Below are 13851 nucleotides of genomic sequence, written 5' to 3'. Positions count from 1 at the left end.
GGAGGAAACGAAAGGGAGAATAGACCTTAGGGACACTCCTCTTGCAAAGTGTGATGGTCCCTTATGGGTAGATGGTTTGTGCTTCAAGCTTCCGAATGGTGATACGACTGCGGCATATGCTGTTACGACTTTGCATACGATTGTTGAAGCTGCACGTATCCCACACAATTCAGCGCAAGCAGCAGAGTTGATTGCATTGACAAGAGCGTGTGTGTGTCTAAAGGGAAACGAGTGACTGTACATACTGACAGCCAGTATGCGTTTGGTGTGGCTCATAGTTTTGGTCGTTTGTGGAAGGAACGTGGGTTCCTCACGTCTCATGGAACTAAGATTCAGCATGGTCGGTTGGTGAATGAACTTCTTGAGTCACTTACCTTGCCATTGCAAGTTGCGATCGTGAAATGCAGTGCACATAAGAAGGTTACTGATGACGTTGGTCGTGGTAATGCGGATGAAGTTGCGAAAGAAACGGCGAGAGATGAGATGAGTCGAATGTATGTTGCAGGTCCGGCGAGATGGGTTCCGGATAGAAGAATGTGTGAAGATATGATAGAGAGTGTGAAGTCAATTCAGGCTGAAGCTACAGAGAAAGAATTGAATGTATGGAGAGAGAGAGTACGGGTAAATTGGATTCGAATGGTTGTTGGGTTGAGTTGTCAGAGCATAAGCGATGGTTGTTACCTGATGCGTACGTGCTTGCAGTGGTTACGATGGCTCATGGAATGGCTCATATTAGTGCGAAAGGGATTTGTAAGTTGTTGGTCCAGTATGGCAAAATGCTGGAATTCCTAAGTGTGCAGAGAATCTGGTTAAGAATTGTATGGTTTGTTTGATGTACAATCCTGGGAAGGGAACTCCAAATCCAGCTGGTCATTTTGCACCTCCGACGTATCCGTTCGAGGCTTTGCAATTAGATTTCATCCACATGGAGAGGTGCAACAACTTGAAATACGTACTCGTGGTTGTTTGTGCTTTCTCGAGATGGGTAGAAGCATATCCCCTGAAAGATAATACTGCCTTGTCCACAGTTAAAGCCCTTGTTAAGGAATTTTTCCCTAGATATGGTTTGCCGAGAAAGGTCTGGAGTGACAATGGGAGTGAATTTGTGGGTCAAGTGATGAAGAGAGTGTGTGATGGTTTAGGTATTCGACAGAAATTCCATGCTGCAAATCACCCCCAATCTGCAGGTCTGGTAGAATGCTATAACGGCACCCTTACATTGAAGTTGGCCAAGATTCAGGCGAGCTCTGGACTACAATGGCCCGATGCTTTGCCATTAGCACTTTTGTCAACTAGGATGACTGTACATTCTCGAGTGGGACTTAGTCCATACGAGATCGTATTTGGTCGCCCGGCAAACATATGGGGAGTGCCGAGGCCGACCAAATTCAGTGAAATTGAGCATCCTGTATTGCTTGACTATCTGTATGATTTGACGGCTAAATTGCGTGTTTTACACCAACAGGTTCATGATACATTGTCTCAGGCTTCTGAAGATCCGGGACACGCTTTCGATCCTGGTTCCTGGTTAAGAATTTTCAGCGGACAAAGAACTATCAGCCCCGCTGGACCGGACCCTACTTGGTGCTATCATCTACGCGATCTGCAGTGCGAGTGCACGGGAAAAAGAACTGGATCCACGGCGTACATTTTAAGAGAGCTCCTTTGCCTCTGCCGTACGACCAGTGGGTCCAGAAAGGTATTCCAGACTCAAAGTGAAACCGTGCCTCGTTTTCTGCCTTTTAGCGATGCACGTTTAGTTGGGACAAATTCGGAGCGTGAAAGCGACGATCTTCTGCAAGAAGCTGTGCCACCGTCAGTTCGACTGGATACAACTGAACCTGAACTTTTATTTCATGATCAGACATTGCCTGGTAAAGGCCGTTATAATTTGCGACCAAGAGTCGTGGAACTAATAAAATGAGAAATTCTTTTCTTTGCTATTTTTGAATCAATGCTCTCTCCTCTGAGAAACTGTTTTGACCGATTTTTGTTTTTCGAACCGCCATCCGGGTTCAGCTGTAGGGTCGCGGTATAAAGACTTAGAGCGTACTGCCTTGTAGACACAAGGTCGACGGTTCTGGTTTGTTCTAGGGCGTTCCCTAGGACATTCAGAGGTACACTGAGCGAATCGAACCAACTGCCGCAAACAGCACGGTTAGAGGATGGAGTTTTTCGAGATGGGGAGACCTGTTGAAGAAATGAGCTTTAAGAGCAAAATGTGCCAAATTAGGAGTAGAAAGTGTTTCTTGATATTGTGTCTTTTTATGTTACTTAGCTTGATGATGTTCCTGATGGGATATATTATATTCTCTTTTCAAGTGACGTTTGCACCCACTACACAACCTATGCCTTCTCCTACTGTTTCCTCGCATTCTTTTCACCCTCTGCCTGAACATGAATCCATTAGAAGATTGGAATTCGTTAATAACTCCTTTGTTCAGCTTCTGCACCAACACCAGCTAGTAGTGAACACGACTAATTGTTGGGTGTGTGGCCTTATGCCTTATACTACCGATAAAGGTATTCCTTACCTGGTCCTGCCATTCAGCTACAATGGTTCTGTGTGGGCATACAGAACGATGTTCATTTATGCTCGTGAAGTCTACCCCCTACGTTCTGTGAAGGACAATCCAAAGAATAGTGCTCTAGTCAAGGGTATAGTAGACATGATTAGAGGAGTGAGCTCCTATGAGACTATCCCGAAAGATGAGACACTAGCGTGTATTGGATGGAACGTTACTGGATATGGAGTTAGTCTGAGTGAGAACCAGCGAGCGAAAAGATCCTCTCCGATTTGGATCGTACCCCATCAGGGTCATTACTGTCTGCAAGGTAATGGCAAGAACCCGAGAGCTCAGTTAGGGAAGAGTGTTTGCACTGAGACGTATGTTTTTGCGTCCCAGACTTCCCCATCGTTTTTAGCAGCAAAGGGTACCGATTTTGTCTGTTACGATAGAGCATACACATGGTTGCCCCCTGATTTCTCGGGCACATGTTTTGTCTCGTTCCTGTTGCCTCCTACGTATACAGCTGCAGCAGATTACCACAAGACGAGAGTTGTTAGAGGTGTCTTCAGTAAGGAAGATACTGCAGGACAAGAATTGGGAGATTTCTCGAAGGGTTCTCTGCCGTTTTGGGGACCAATGGTTAACAGCAGGAACATACGGCAATTGACGAGAGTGGTTGAGTCCACCGTAGTTGAGACTGTCGGTGCCCTTAGTAACTTGACTGCTGAGCTCCAGTCGGATCGTCTTATGACTCTCCTGAACAGAGTTGCGTTAGACGTCATACTTGCAGATAGAGGAGGGGTATGTAAATTGATTCAATCGAGCTACTGCGTTTTCATTCCAGACAACGCTCCGACAGTGTACCAAGCCATTTCCAAGCTACATAAGATCTCCGAGTCTATACATGTGGACGAAGGAGATTGGTCGTTAATGGGATGGTTTTGTGAATGGTTAATCACTTGGGGATGGAAGATTCTGATGACCATTGGGATGGTAAAAGCAATCCGTTTCCTGTTCTGTCTTTGCGTACAGTGTGCTCCTTTTATATGTGGCCTTTGTGCTACTTTGTGTGCGAGGAGACCTGTCCAGAGAGAGCTACTAAGCACTAGGATGATGCTACAGCAACATCTTGATCTGATGAATATAGACCTGGATTCAGACTGACGGGAGTTTAGGTTATTGCCTATGTAAGGGCAAAAGGAGGGTCTGAGTTTCCGTGATTCTGAACCCGTTCTATAAAGGTCGTCGTATCATGACGATTTTGGTATAAGCGAACCACAAATGACAAGTGCGGCATGTACGAGTGTTTTCGTCCTGTTCGATTGATGGATTCACTGTGTATTCAGAGGTTTCGTTCCGGACCTTTGGGTTCCATTTTGTGTACGGCAGCCATTTTGTGGTTGCCCTCACATAGGCCGATGACTACGGCCGAGCGAGTCTTTGGGATACGTACACCTTTAGCTGACTTCTGTGTGACCTGAGCAAACTGACTCCATTGCCCGAAGCTAAACTTGTTGAGCCAGTTCCTTGTTCGGCAGCTGGTCAAGGTAGAGATCAAAGAGCAGGACATTATTGAGTTTATGGTACATGCACACAACTTTCCATCTTATTTCTCATCTGTTTCTTTTCCTTCTTTTATGGCCTATTTATGGTTTGGGTTGAGGTCCTTTTATTATGGGTTTGTCCGGCCTGTCCGAGCAAGAATGTTGGGTTTTCCTTGTAATTGATGGTGGGCTGGACAACTGAAAGTGGGCTTGTCGTTATGCGATACCTTTTGCAATGTCACTTTGTGATTGGACAGTTTGTAAATAATTGATGCTAGTCAGGAATGTGATTTTTGGCATAAAAGACGATGTCTCGCAATACTAAAATTGTGCAGTCTCTAGCGAACCACCCATGTCGTGCTTCGTAGACCTCTGTTCCTGGTTGCAGCCAATAAATTTGATCTTTGACGTCACCGAGAAGTATCCCGTGTCTCTGTATTCTAAGGCAGGTGAACCCGAAGACATTGGGCGTGCCCCTGGCGCCGCTGGGTTCTAAAACCCGGTTCTTCACCTCACATGTTAAATATGTTCCTTGACAGTCTGGAAAGGGGTGAACTACCCCCAGACCAGCGTACGGCCACAATCGTAGCTATTTTAAAACCCGGTAAGCCGGCGGAGAGGTGTACCTCATACCGACCCATTTCCCTAATGAATGCAGAAGCCAAAACCCTGGCGAAACTGTTGGCTAAGCGACTCACGCCTCCCCTCCCAACACTCATACATCCAGACCAGTGTGGCTTTATGCCAGGTAGAAACACAGCATTGAATCTAAGGAGACTACATGGGGTGTTAGCCCGTGCGGAGTACGTGGAGGAACCGGCGGTGGGACTCTCCTTAGATGCCCATATGGCTTTTGATATGGTTAAGTGGCCATTCTTATTCGTGGTGTTAAAGCACTTGGGATTTGGTCCTAACTTTATTTCATGGGTACGACTCCTCTATACCAAGCCATTGGCACATGTTACTGCTAACGGTCACATATCACATGACTTTCCCCTGGCACGGGGCACACGCCAAGGCTTCCCGCTATCGCTATGTTCTGGAAAAACACACCGTATCTGATACAACCTACCAACTTCAAAGCTATCAAAGCGCAGGTCACTAGCCTCCTATGGGGTAATAAGCCGCCACGCATAGCCCAGGTCAAGTTGGTGAAGGGATGGTATGACGGTGGAATAGCGCTCCCTGATGTACAGCTCTATTACTGGGCAACGCAGCTTAAGGTAATCAATCACTGGCTACATGTGCCACACTCAGACCCAGCATATAAGGCAGACAGGACGCAACTCGGCACCAGCACCATACTCTCTCCCCTCTATGACAAAAAATTGGTGCGGACAAAGTTTGGCCCACTAAGGCATACGCTGATATTATGGCATGCCGCACAGACAAAATTGGGGTGGAGGGGGTACTGACGCAGCTTACTCCATTATGGGACAAGAAAAAACTGGGAAAGCTTCGAAACAGTAGGGGCTTCGCCCACTGGGATGACATAGGAATATTGACAGTGGGGGGCCTGTGGCAGGGTGGGGAAATGGTGTTGTTTGAACGTCTCCAACAGTTATACGATATGGAGCCCTCTGAACGGTACAAATATATACAAATTAGACATGCCCTGATGTCGGTGATTCCTCCCGGCTAGGATATTCCTGAGGCGTCACCTATGGAGGTTAGACGGTTGACAGATTTTATGCATAAGAAGGCTACATCATTCACATATCGAAAATTGATAAGCAACTTACCCGACCCCACAGGCCCACTTAAAGTTAAGTGGATACTGGAAGTAGGTGAGATGGATGAATCAGAGTGGCAGGAAGCGTTGGCATCCACGAGGGAGGCCGGAATACCCTCACGCCTTAGACTAATACAACTGAAAATTCTGCACCGTTCATACTACACCAGACTAGTTTTACACAAGATGCAACGAATAGACCACCCCTTTTGTCTCGGAGGGTGTGAAGATGAAGGAACGTTCTTCCACACGATATGGGAACGTCCCAGAATAACAACATACTGGGCCCAGGTAATGCGTACTATGTCACAGGTGCAGGGGGTATTGCTTGTACCTGACCCACGCAGAGGTTTGTTACATGTATGGGAACCTAATGATCTTACACGCCACGGACAAACTTGGGTCACGTTCGGAATAATGATAGCTAAAAGGAATATAGCGCAGAGATGGGGCGGGTGGAGGTGCCTTATCTCTCAGCATGGAGCATGAACATGGATGAGGCTATGATAACTGAACGGGCAGTGTTTAGTAATAGAGGATGCCCCAGAAAGTGGTCTAAAATTTGGGGAGCTTGGAATGATTACAGGGGAAATACTTGTGATCCACCTGCGGACAATGACAGTGACGGATCGGATGGGGATGAGGAATGAAGGGAGGGGGGAGGTAGGGATGGCCGGAGTGGTACTGATAGGCAATCAGAGGGATAGACTATGTATAATAATTGAAGAAATGCATATTGATGTCTTGAGATGTGTTCCAAATTTGCTGTGTATACGATTGATACAACTTGCTGATGTGATGAAAATAAAAATGTTTCAAAAAAAAAAATAGTAGGGCATGAGCTTTTGAGTTTTTCATGTCCTGGTAGTGAAAAATTCTTAAAATTCCCTTTTCATTTCTGCAAAGGATAACATTGGAGTTACCTTGTTACATTTAATAGGCAGTAATTTCCATATGGGAGAAGGTGACCAGTTCATGTTTGATGTCTTTTGGAATTGTAATGTAACATCCCAACTTATGGTGAAGTTGGATTTTAAATTACGGTTTTGAAAATGCCACTTTTAGAAAGTGGGCTTTTTCCTACATTAGCCATTTTGTGCCTACAGCCTGTCTCTGGGTCACATGAATGGGTGTAGTTGACAGTTTGACTTTGTGTATTCCTTCTAGACAGCCACACACAATAGGGACGTTAGGTGGGCCTGGATCAGCCATCACTGGCAGGATGAGAGGGAGGAACTGGGCACAATCCAACTTACACTTGACTAGGCTGCGTCCTGCCTCCATAAAAAGGCTGCTAAACATCAGTAGTTAGTCTGAAGATATGGCATGGAGGGCAGGGCCCCGGTGCACCTCCATAGCACGCCTCTAGAAGCTTCTTCCCACTTCAAAGGCACAAATGGGTATCAATACTGGACCTCAGAAATCAAACTTTCAGCACACTTCTCGACCCGTGTACTCTGTCAGGAAGGACTGCTGTGCTTTTGAAAGGTCTGCTATCCTGCTGGACGGTTACTCTGCTGGACTGCTACCCTGCAGGATTTCTCCTCTGCTCCTCTGCTGTCCTCTTGCCTGAGAGAGAACTGGACCTGCAACTTCTTCTTGAACCCAGTGCTACCAAAGTGACTACAAGGGCTAGACTGCTGGCCTCCTGATCTAAGCCTCAGGGACATAAAAGGCTCCCCAACATCCTGCTCCAGCACCTGAATCTAGCTGAAGAGGATTCCTGACCCCCAAGTGGTGCCCCTGATGTCCTGGACCTTTGGTGTCGTCAGAGAGCTGTAGTTAAGTTTTCTGGCCCATTGTGATTGCGAATGGGCCCTTATACACCAAGACTTCACTGCTCGCACTGCGATTCAAGACAACGCTCTGGCAGACACTTCTTTGCGCTTCAGCATCAACAGCTTGCGGGGACCACCAATTAAAAGCTCCAGCAACCCCTGTCCACGACACCTGGCTGTTCTTTGCGCTACACAGACAGCCTCACTCAATGCTCTCCCTGCTCTTTGCAGCCCCTCCACCGCAAATGGGACTCTTGGCACTGATTTGAGAATGTAAACTTTCAGAAGGACTAATTTGGAGACTGTCGCCAACCTGTGCTTCATTGCGGTTAGCCTACACTTGTGACTTTGACCTGGTCCAGTGTGACTCGATATCTATAGTTGGCGCTTTGTGCTTTTTGATGCTAAATTTGTAACTCCGGTTCTGCTGACTGGAATTTTTGTCGTTCTGGTCTTGTTCCATTTATTAAAAATTACTCCATTCTACTAACTTGGTGTGGGATTCATTTGGCTTGGTGTTGTTCACTTAATTACTGCTTGAAGTGTTGCGAGATATTTTTTGCACATTGACTCAAAGTTAAGCCTGATAGTACTATGATAAGCTACCAGAGGGTTGAGCACAGGTTAATTCAGAGTTGGATTGTGCCTCACCCTGACAAAGACCGTGGTTGCTGCTTGACCACGGCTCATAAACCAGTCAATCAACAATCCAGTTTCTTACAGGAGGCAATACGTCAACTTGCAGTATTGCTACTTATCGGTAGCATTATTACACCTCTAAATACCGGAACACCCATAACGAGGCCCTAATAAGGAGTAATCATTTCTTTAGACGGGTATTGAATGTCTAACTAATACAAATGAATACTTAAGGGACTTGTCATGGACATTATTAAGCAATCGCCCTCTTTTGTTACTACTTATAATCCATATAATTCTGACATCTCAACTCCAGAAAGTACATTTGCCTTTAGCTTTTGCCTATTTTGCAGATGCTGGTTTGTTCCTGTAACCAATCCTGCGGTATTAAAATACTGCAGTTTCTAGTACTCAACAATGGTCATTATCTACCGTTCAGGTCAAAGGTCCTGAAATAGAAGTCTCTCTGATCCCACCTCAGAAATAACAGGGTCTGATGTAATTTCAACTACACCCATGTTTTGGGAAAAATGGCTGAGGTGGTAAAGTCTTACTTTGTTTTTAAATAACTGAGGCCAAGCCCATTTATAGGCAAAACTAAGGCCAGAGGCTAACACGTTCCTTTTATCTGCTGATTACGATATGCTAGTCTCAAAACAAACTTTACAACTGAAATGCAGCATGCCCTTCAAACACTGTAGGTTTGTAACGCATCCTCATTTTCGTGTGCTTGTTGAACCGCTCTCTGATGTTTCCCCTCCTCAACCACAGAATGATTGCTGAATGAAGAAATTTAACTGATCCATTGGCAGAGATATGTATTTAGCGTTAGTTTCTGAAACCAAGAAACCTAGGCATAGTGTCTATTGTGCTGTAATACTTCAGTGCTAGTACAGCACTTAAACCCAGAGACAGAGAATTGATTGCTGACCTTCTGTCTGAGCAATGAAGCCGGCTTTCCATGCAGCAAGGAGCCAGAGGTGCTACCGTCAGTCCACAGAGTCAATATGCAGTGCTTCTGATTTTTTCGTCTGGCATTAGACCAAGACCTTTTGATTTTACTCAAATTATAGATAATTTACTTACAGAGGCTTTCAGTGAGCCCTTTAGATTCATTGGCCATTCACTTTTTTCTGCCACTCACTAAAGCATAAAGCAAAAGGGCAAGGGGTCAGTCCTCTTCAGCCATTGGACAACTTTACTGTGAGTGACTGCATACTGCCCTTTCACAAGGAGCACATTCACATACAAAGCACTTCCCGTAAGTGTCAGAGAGTCCTATGGAAGTATGTGCTTTCTGAGAGCAAAACAATTTTGCTTTTAGCCACCATTTATTTGTTTAGACTGACGAAGGCCCAGCAACTTCCCGAATAATAAAGTTTTGCAAAAATGACAAAACAAAACGAGCACCGACAAAGTAAAAAGAATGTCAGCCAACGCCAATTCTTGCTTGTTAGGTCAGCTTGGGAAATGAGTTTGTATCAAGTAGCATTTCAATGTCCGGCTGCCTAAAAAGCTGAACCATATCTGAATGTGTTGTACTTAGAATATGGTTATTACCGAACAGTGATAACCTCTGAAAAGGGAAAAAAGATAGATTAAGTGTCATTATTATAAGAGGAATAGAAAATATGAGGGCAGGCGAGTAAACCTCTCAGGAATCTGTAACGGGGCTTATAATCAGCCTGTTCTTTCTCACAAGTACCATCCCCAGCTTTCTGAAACGGTCAACATCCCTTTCTGAAAATGCGATAACTGACACATGGTCACGACCCTAAAATTCTTAATGCACCAGAACACAGACTTTACCTCAGATTAAACTGTAAATTCCCAATCGGAAAGGTAGTTTTAGTTTGAGTGCCTAAAGGAAGTAATGTAATAAAAGAAAAGTTATTCTAATGTTGAACTAGAACCCTTCCAAAAACGTCTATACATCAGTTAAGGAGGAAGGGCACAAACTATAAACGGGAGTTTGAGGAGCAGAATTTCTTCCGTTTGGTGCATGTGCTGTTTTAGATTACATTTTATGCACAGATTGTAAAGTAGTATTTCTCTAAATCCCGTCCCACCATGCATTAGCTTACAGGAAGTGGAAGAGGCAGTGCTGAAAAGTGTTTTATGGACTGTTGATCTAACCAATGCCTCGGACAGCTGTGGTCACTGAAAGTATGTAATGAAGACCATCTTTTACACTCCTAAAGTTATTTGCACTTTGACTCATTTTGGCATTGAGACTCCTTGATGCCCTTGTTGGAGCTCTTTGAGCCCCGAGATCTATCATCGAGCTGAAGCTAGAGCCGGGCATTGTTCTTTCCTTGAGGCCGTTCAAATTCGAAATCAAGTTACCTTCTTTGGTTAAAGCTCTGGAAGTCGATCCTCTTTTAAGACTGGTCTTAATATTGTGTGTTGCGTTTTTATTTTTTTTACAATAATGGCCCCCGGCATCATAGTCCTGTACTAAATGTGGATTATGGGCACCCTTCCTAAGCAATGCCATAGATCATGGCAGAAAAATATATGTTCACTGTGGTGTCATCTAACTGCTTGGTAAAGGTACCATCCGGACACTAAGAGTTCTTGGTCCATGACAACTTAATACACCCACCGCCTATGTCTTCAGTTCAGAACTGCCTTTTTTCAATAAAATGCTTGCATGCTGAGCAACTGGTTTTGTTGTGGTCCCTTGGCAAGCAGAGGTTGCACACCCAGTTCAGGTTGGACTAAGGGAATTTGGAATAATAACTATGGCAGAACTCAAGGGCGTGTTTTCCATGAAGTATTCCGAAGTTATTTGTTCTTATACAACCTGCCCAGGACGATCTCAGAAGTTGCCATTTCATTACAAAAGACCTTCGGTGTCATCAAATGTTCTAAGTATTGCCGAATTTCTCAACTTACAGGGTCAAAGTTGCTAATGTGACGTTGTTCAAATGAGTACCTTGATGAACAGCCAAACACAATGGCAGAATAATTAATTTAAGGTGGAGTCTGTGTCCTGGTGCATTGTGAATTGTGAATTTCATGTGTCATTTGTTACATGTTCGAACCAAAAGTATTACTTTATGAAAAACAGTCTGTAATATTCCGAAACCCAACACTAGAAGGCTGGAGATTACACAGTACATGATTTACTACACAAGCAGCAAAAAAACAAACACATACACAAGACTGAGCGACATGCACATTTTTAATGTTTAACAAGGATCCCTTCTCTAATGATCGACCTCCTTCACGGATTATATACTCTTCCCTGTACTGACTCAGTCAGCTTAGTTCCCATGTTTAACAAAGTGATAACGGAGAGTGGAATTAAATATTCCTGAAAAACTAAGGAGACTCACTGTAAGTGCTCTAAACTCCAACACTGCAACAACCAAGACTGTGAAAGAACACTTCACAACAATGGCATACATAATAGCTGGATAAGGCCAATACTGGTGACAGTCTGTAAAGAAACCACATATCTGCTACAGCTACAACGTGCACGACATGGTGGTTATGCAACCAAATAATCAAAAGGACCACCAGGCCAGTGAGAAGGAGACTGAACTTGGCCTTCCTCTATGTATGGATTACTTTCAAAATCTTTATCATGCACAAAGCTAACTATAACATCACATCGAAGGCAGAATGTCCCTTCCTTTCCTCAAAACAATCTGTGGTCCAATTCCAACAAACTTCCAAGAAAATCTCTGAAAATTCGCAGCAAGTGGAGCAACCTTTCCAACACCTCCCACAAATTCACAAACAATCTTCAGTTAAGATCAACTTCTGAGCACTCGGGGAACTTGACAAGCAGCTATCATCCACCAGTATCCGCACTGATGCAGTTATCGAACCAGTGGCATGTAGAAGAATCCACCATTTCAAAAGCATATGATTGCAGCCATTGAGAGTTGAAAGAAATATAAATGCAAATAATTTAACAAAATCTAATAAAACAAGAGGCAGATATGACAAACTTTACATTATATAAAGTGTAAAATAGTGTCCATGTGATCCTGTAACACTGTGTGACTAAAACATATCTTTCAGGACACTCAAGAACTGTCATGGATCTCATTTTAACGTTCATTACTCTAAAAAGTTATCTTTTAAAACATACCCTTCCTGTGATTTTCCCTTCTGAGAAGTCTGTCCGGAATCTCTGTAGAAAAGCAAGGACCAGTTAATTTTAATAAAACACTTCTGAAACAAAAACATTGTAATTAAATCTAAAATAAATTTAGCTTAAGAAGTTCTCAAATTAGTGGATGAAAAATAGTTCAATACTGTTCACTTACAGTGGATTCTACATATAAATTCTACGCAAAACGTTTATGTTTTAGAAAACAGTTTTAATTCAAATTAGAATTTCTTAAGGAATATTAATGAAACTTCTAATACTTATTACAGAAGAAAAGTAATAAATTAGAATTACACCCTTTTTCTCGAGGTTTACCTAATTTTATATTTAACTGTTTTTATTACTTCATTTAAAGCAATAATTGCATGGAAAAAGTCACAATAAATATGAGAAAGCTAAATGATGAAGCGAAAAGGGGATCGCAAGAGGGGAGTTGGACACTGGTAATAGCACTAACTTTAAATGAAACCATTTTCTTTAAAGTCTGTACTTTATTAAGGTTCCATAAAACATACAGCACAGACACCAAGAGACTATACACCTCATCCACCAGGTTGCAAATGAACTTTGGTAAATGTTCCCCAATCTTCCAGGCATCAAACTAGCGCTGGGATACCTCCGGGTGACTACGCGCTCTATAAAATTTATAATAATAATATAATAATAATAAATACCAAAGGTGACAATATGTGCGAATTTTCCATATTCTGGAGCAGATGATTTGACAGCCCAGTCAATATGTTTTACCACACTTCTTCTGGAATGGTCTAGAGTCTTTTGGTATCCCAACAGACCATATATGTATCCTTTCAGTGAGCAGATATCTGCCTTGGTGGTTCATATAGGAGCAAAGCAACATGTTTACAAAATGGCTGATGGAAAGCGGATTCAACTTGGATCACATTTCTAACTCCTGTAGCGTTCTCCTCCTACTGAAACCCAATCTCAGCTGTTTACACTAAGTGAACTAAATCACTCTATAGAACAGCTACGTATTGAAGACCCAATGAGAATCATCACACTTACCAACCCCTCAACTAGGAAATCTAGCGGTTGATTAACACAGCAGTGAACTCCAGGCTGGGCATGAACAGTATAAGAGGTGTGGTACATTCATTTAGGTTTCAGTTCCAAAACTATAACATTGGAAAGGCAAGCAGCTATCAAAAACAATTCTACATTGCCTGGAAAAGCAAAGCATATTTGGGAAACATTCAAGTATGCCCTATCCCATTGTTCAAGCAACCCTTGGTTCACTATGTCACAGCGTCTTTTAAAGTCAGACCACGAAGTTGCCCTGAGCGTACTTAAGATTGCTAGGCGTTCTATGTATATTTTCAGCTAACTATACAATAAGGGTAGGGAGCACACTACGCGGCATACCAGCACACAGTTCACCCAGATGCATTGTACACATTTTTGATTGGCTTCCTGTTGAGGTATTGGGCTGGCAAACTCAATGGTATTCACCTGCACTCTGGGAATGAAATAGAAACCATAGAAGACTAAGCAGCCTTTCCAG

The 13851-nt window shown here is 43.4% G+C and overlaps 1 protein-coding gene across 4 annotated transcripts in view; it reads right to left on the bottom strand.

Moving 5' to 3' along the window:
• The window catches only part of DNAJC13 (DnaJ heat shock protein family (Hsp40) member C13), a 1694551-nt gene that overhangs the window by 1405385 nt on the left and 275315 nt on the right, over positions 1-13851 (bottom strand). For all 4 annotated transcript variants that reach the window (XR_015300721.1, XM_086942056.1, XM_086942057.1 and 1 more), the window contains exon 5: positions 12309-12350. Coding sequence is in view for 3 of the 4 variants with exons in the window: in XM_086942056.1 (XP_086798182.1) it covers positions 12309-12350 (42 nt within the window). In the remaining variant the exon portion in view is untranslated. The remainder of the gene's footprint in view (positions 1-12308; positions 12351-13851) is intronic.

The sequence above is a fragment of the Lissotriton vulgaris genome, chromosome 10 (assembly GCF_964263255.1).
Source record: "Lissotriton vulgaris chromosome 10, aLisVul1.2, whole genome shotgun sequence".
Taxonomy (NCBI): Eukaryota; Metazoa; Chordata; class Amphibia; order Caudata; family Salamandridae; genus Lissotriton; species Lissotriton vulgaris.
The sequence above is the reverse complement of the archived record's forward strand: the minus strand, read 5'-3'. Positions and strand labels throughout refer to the sequence as shown.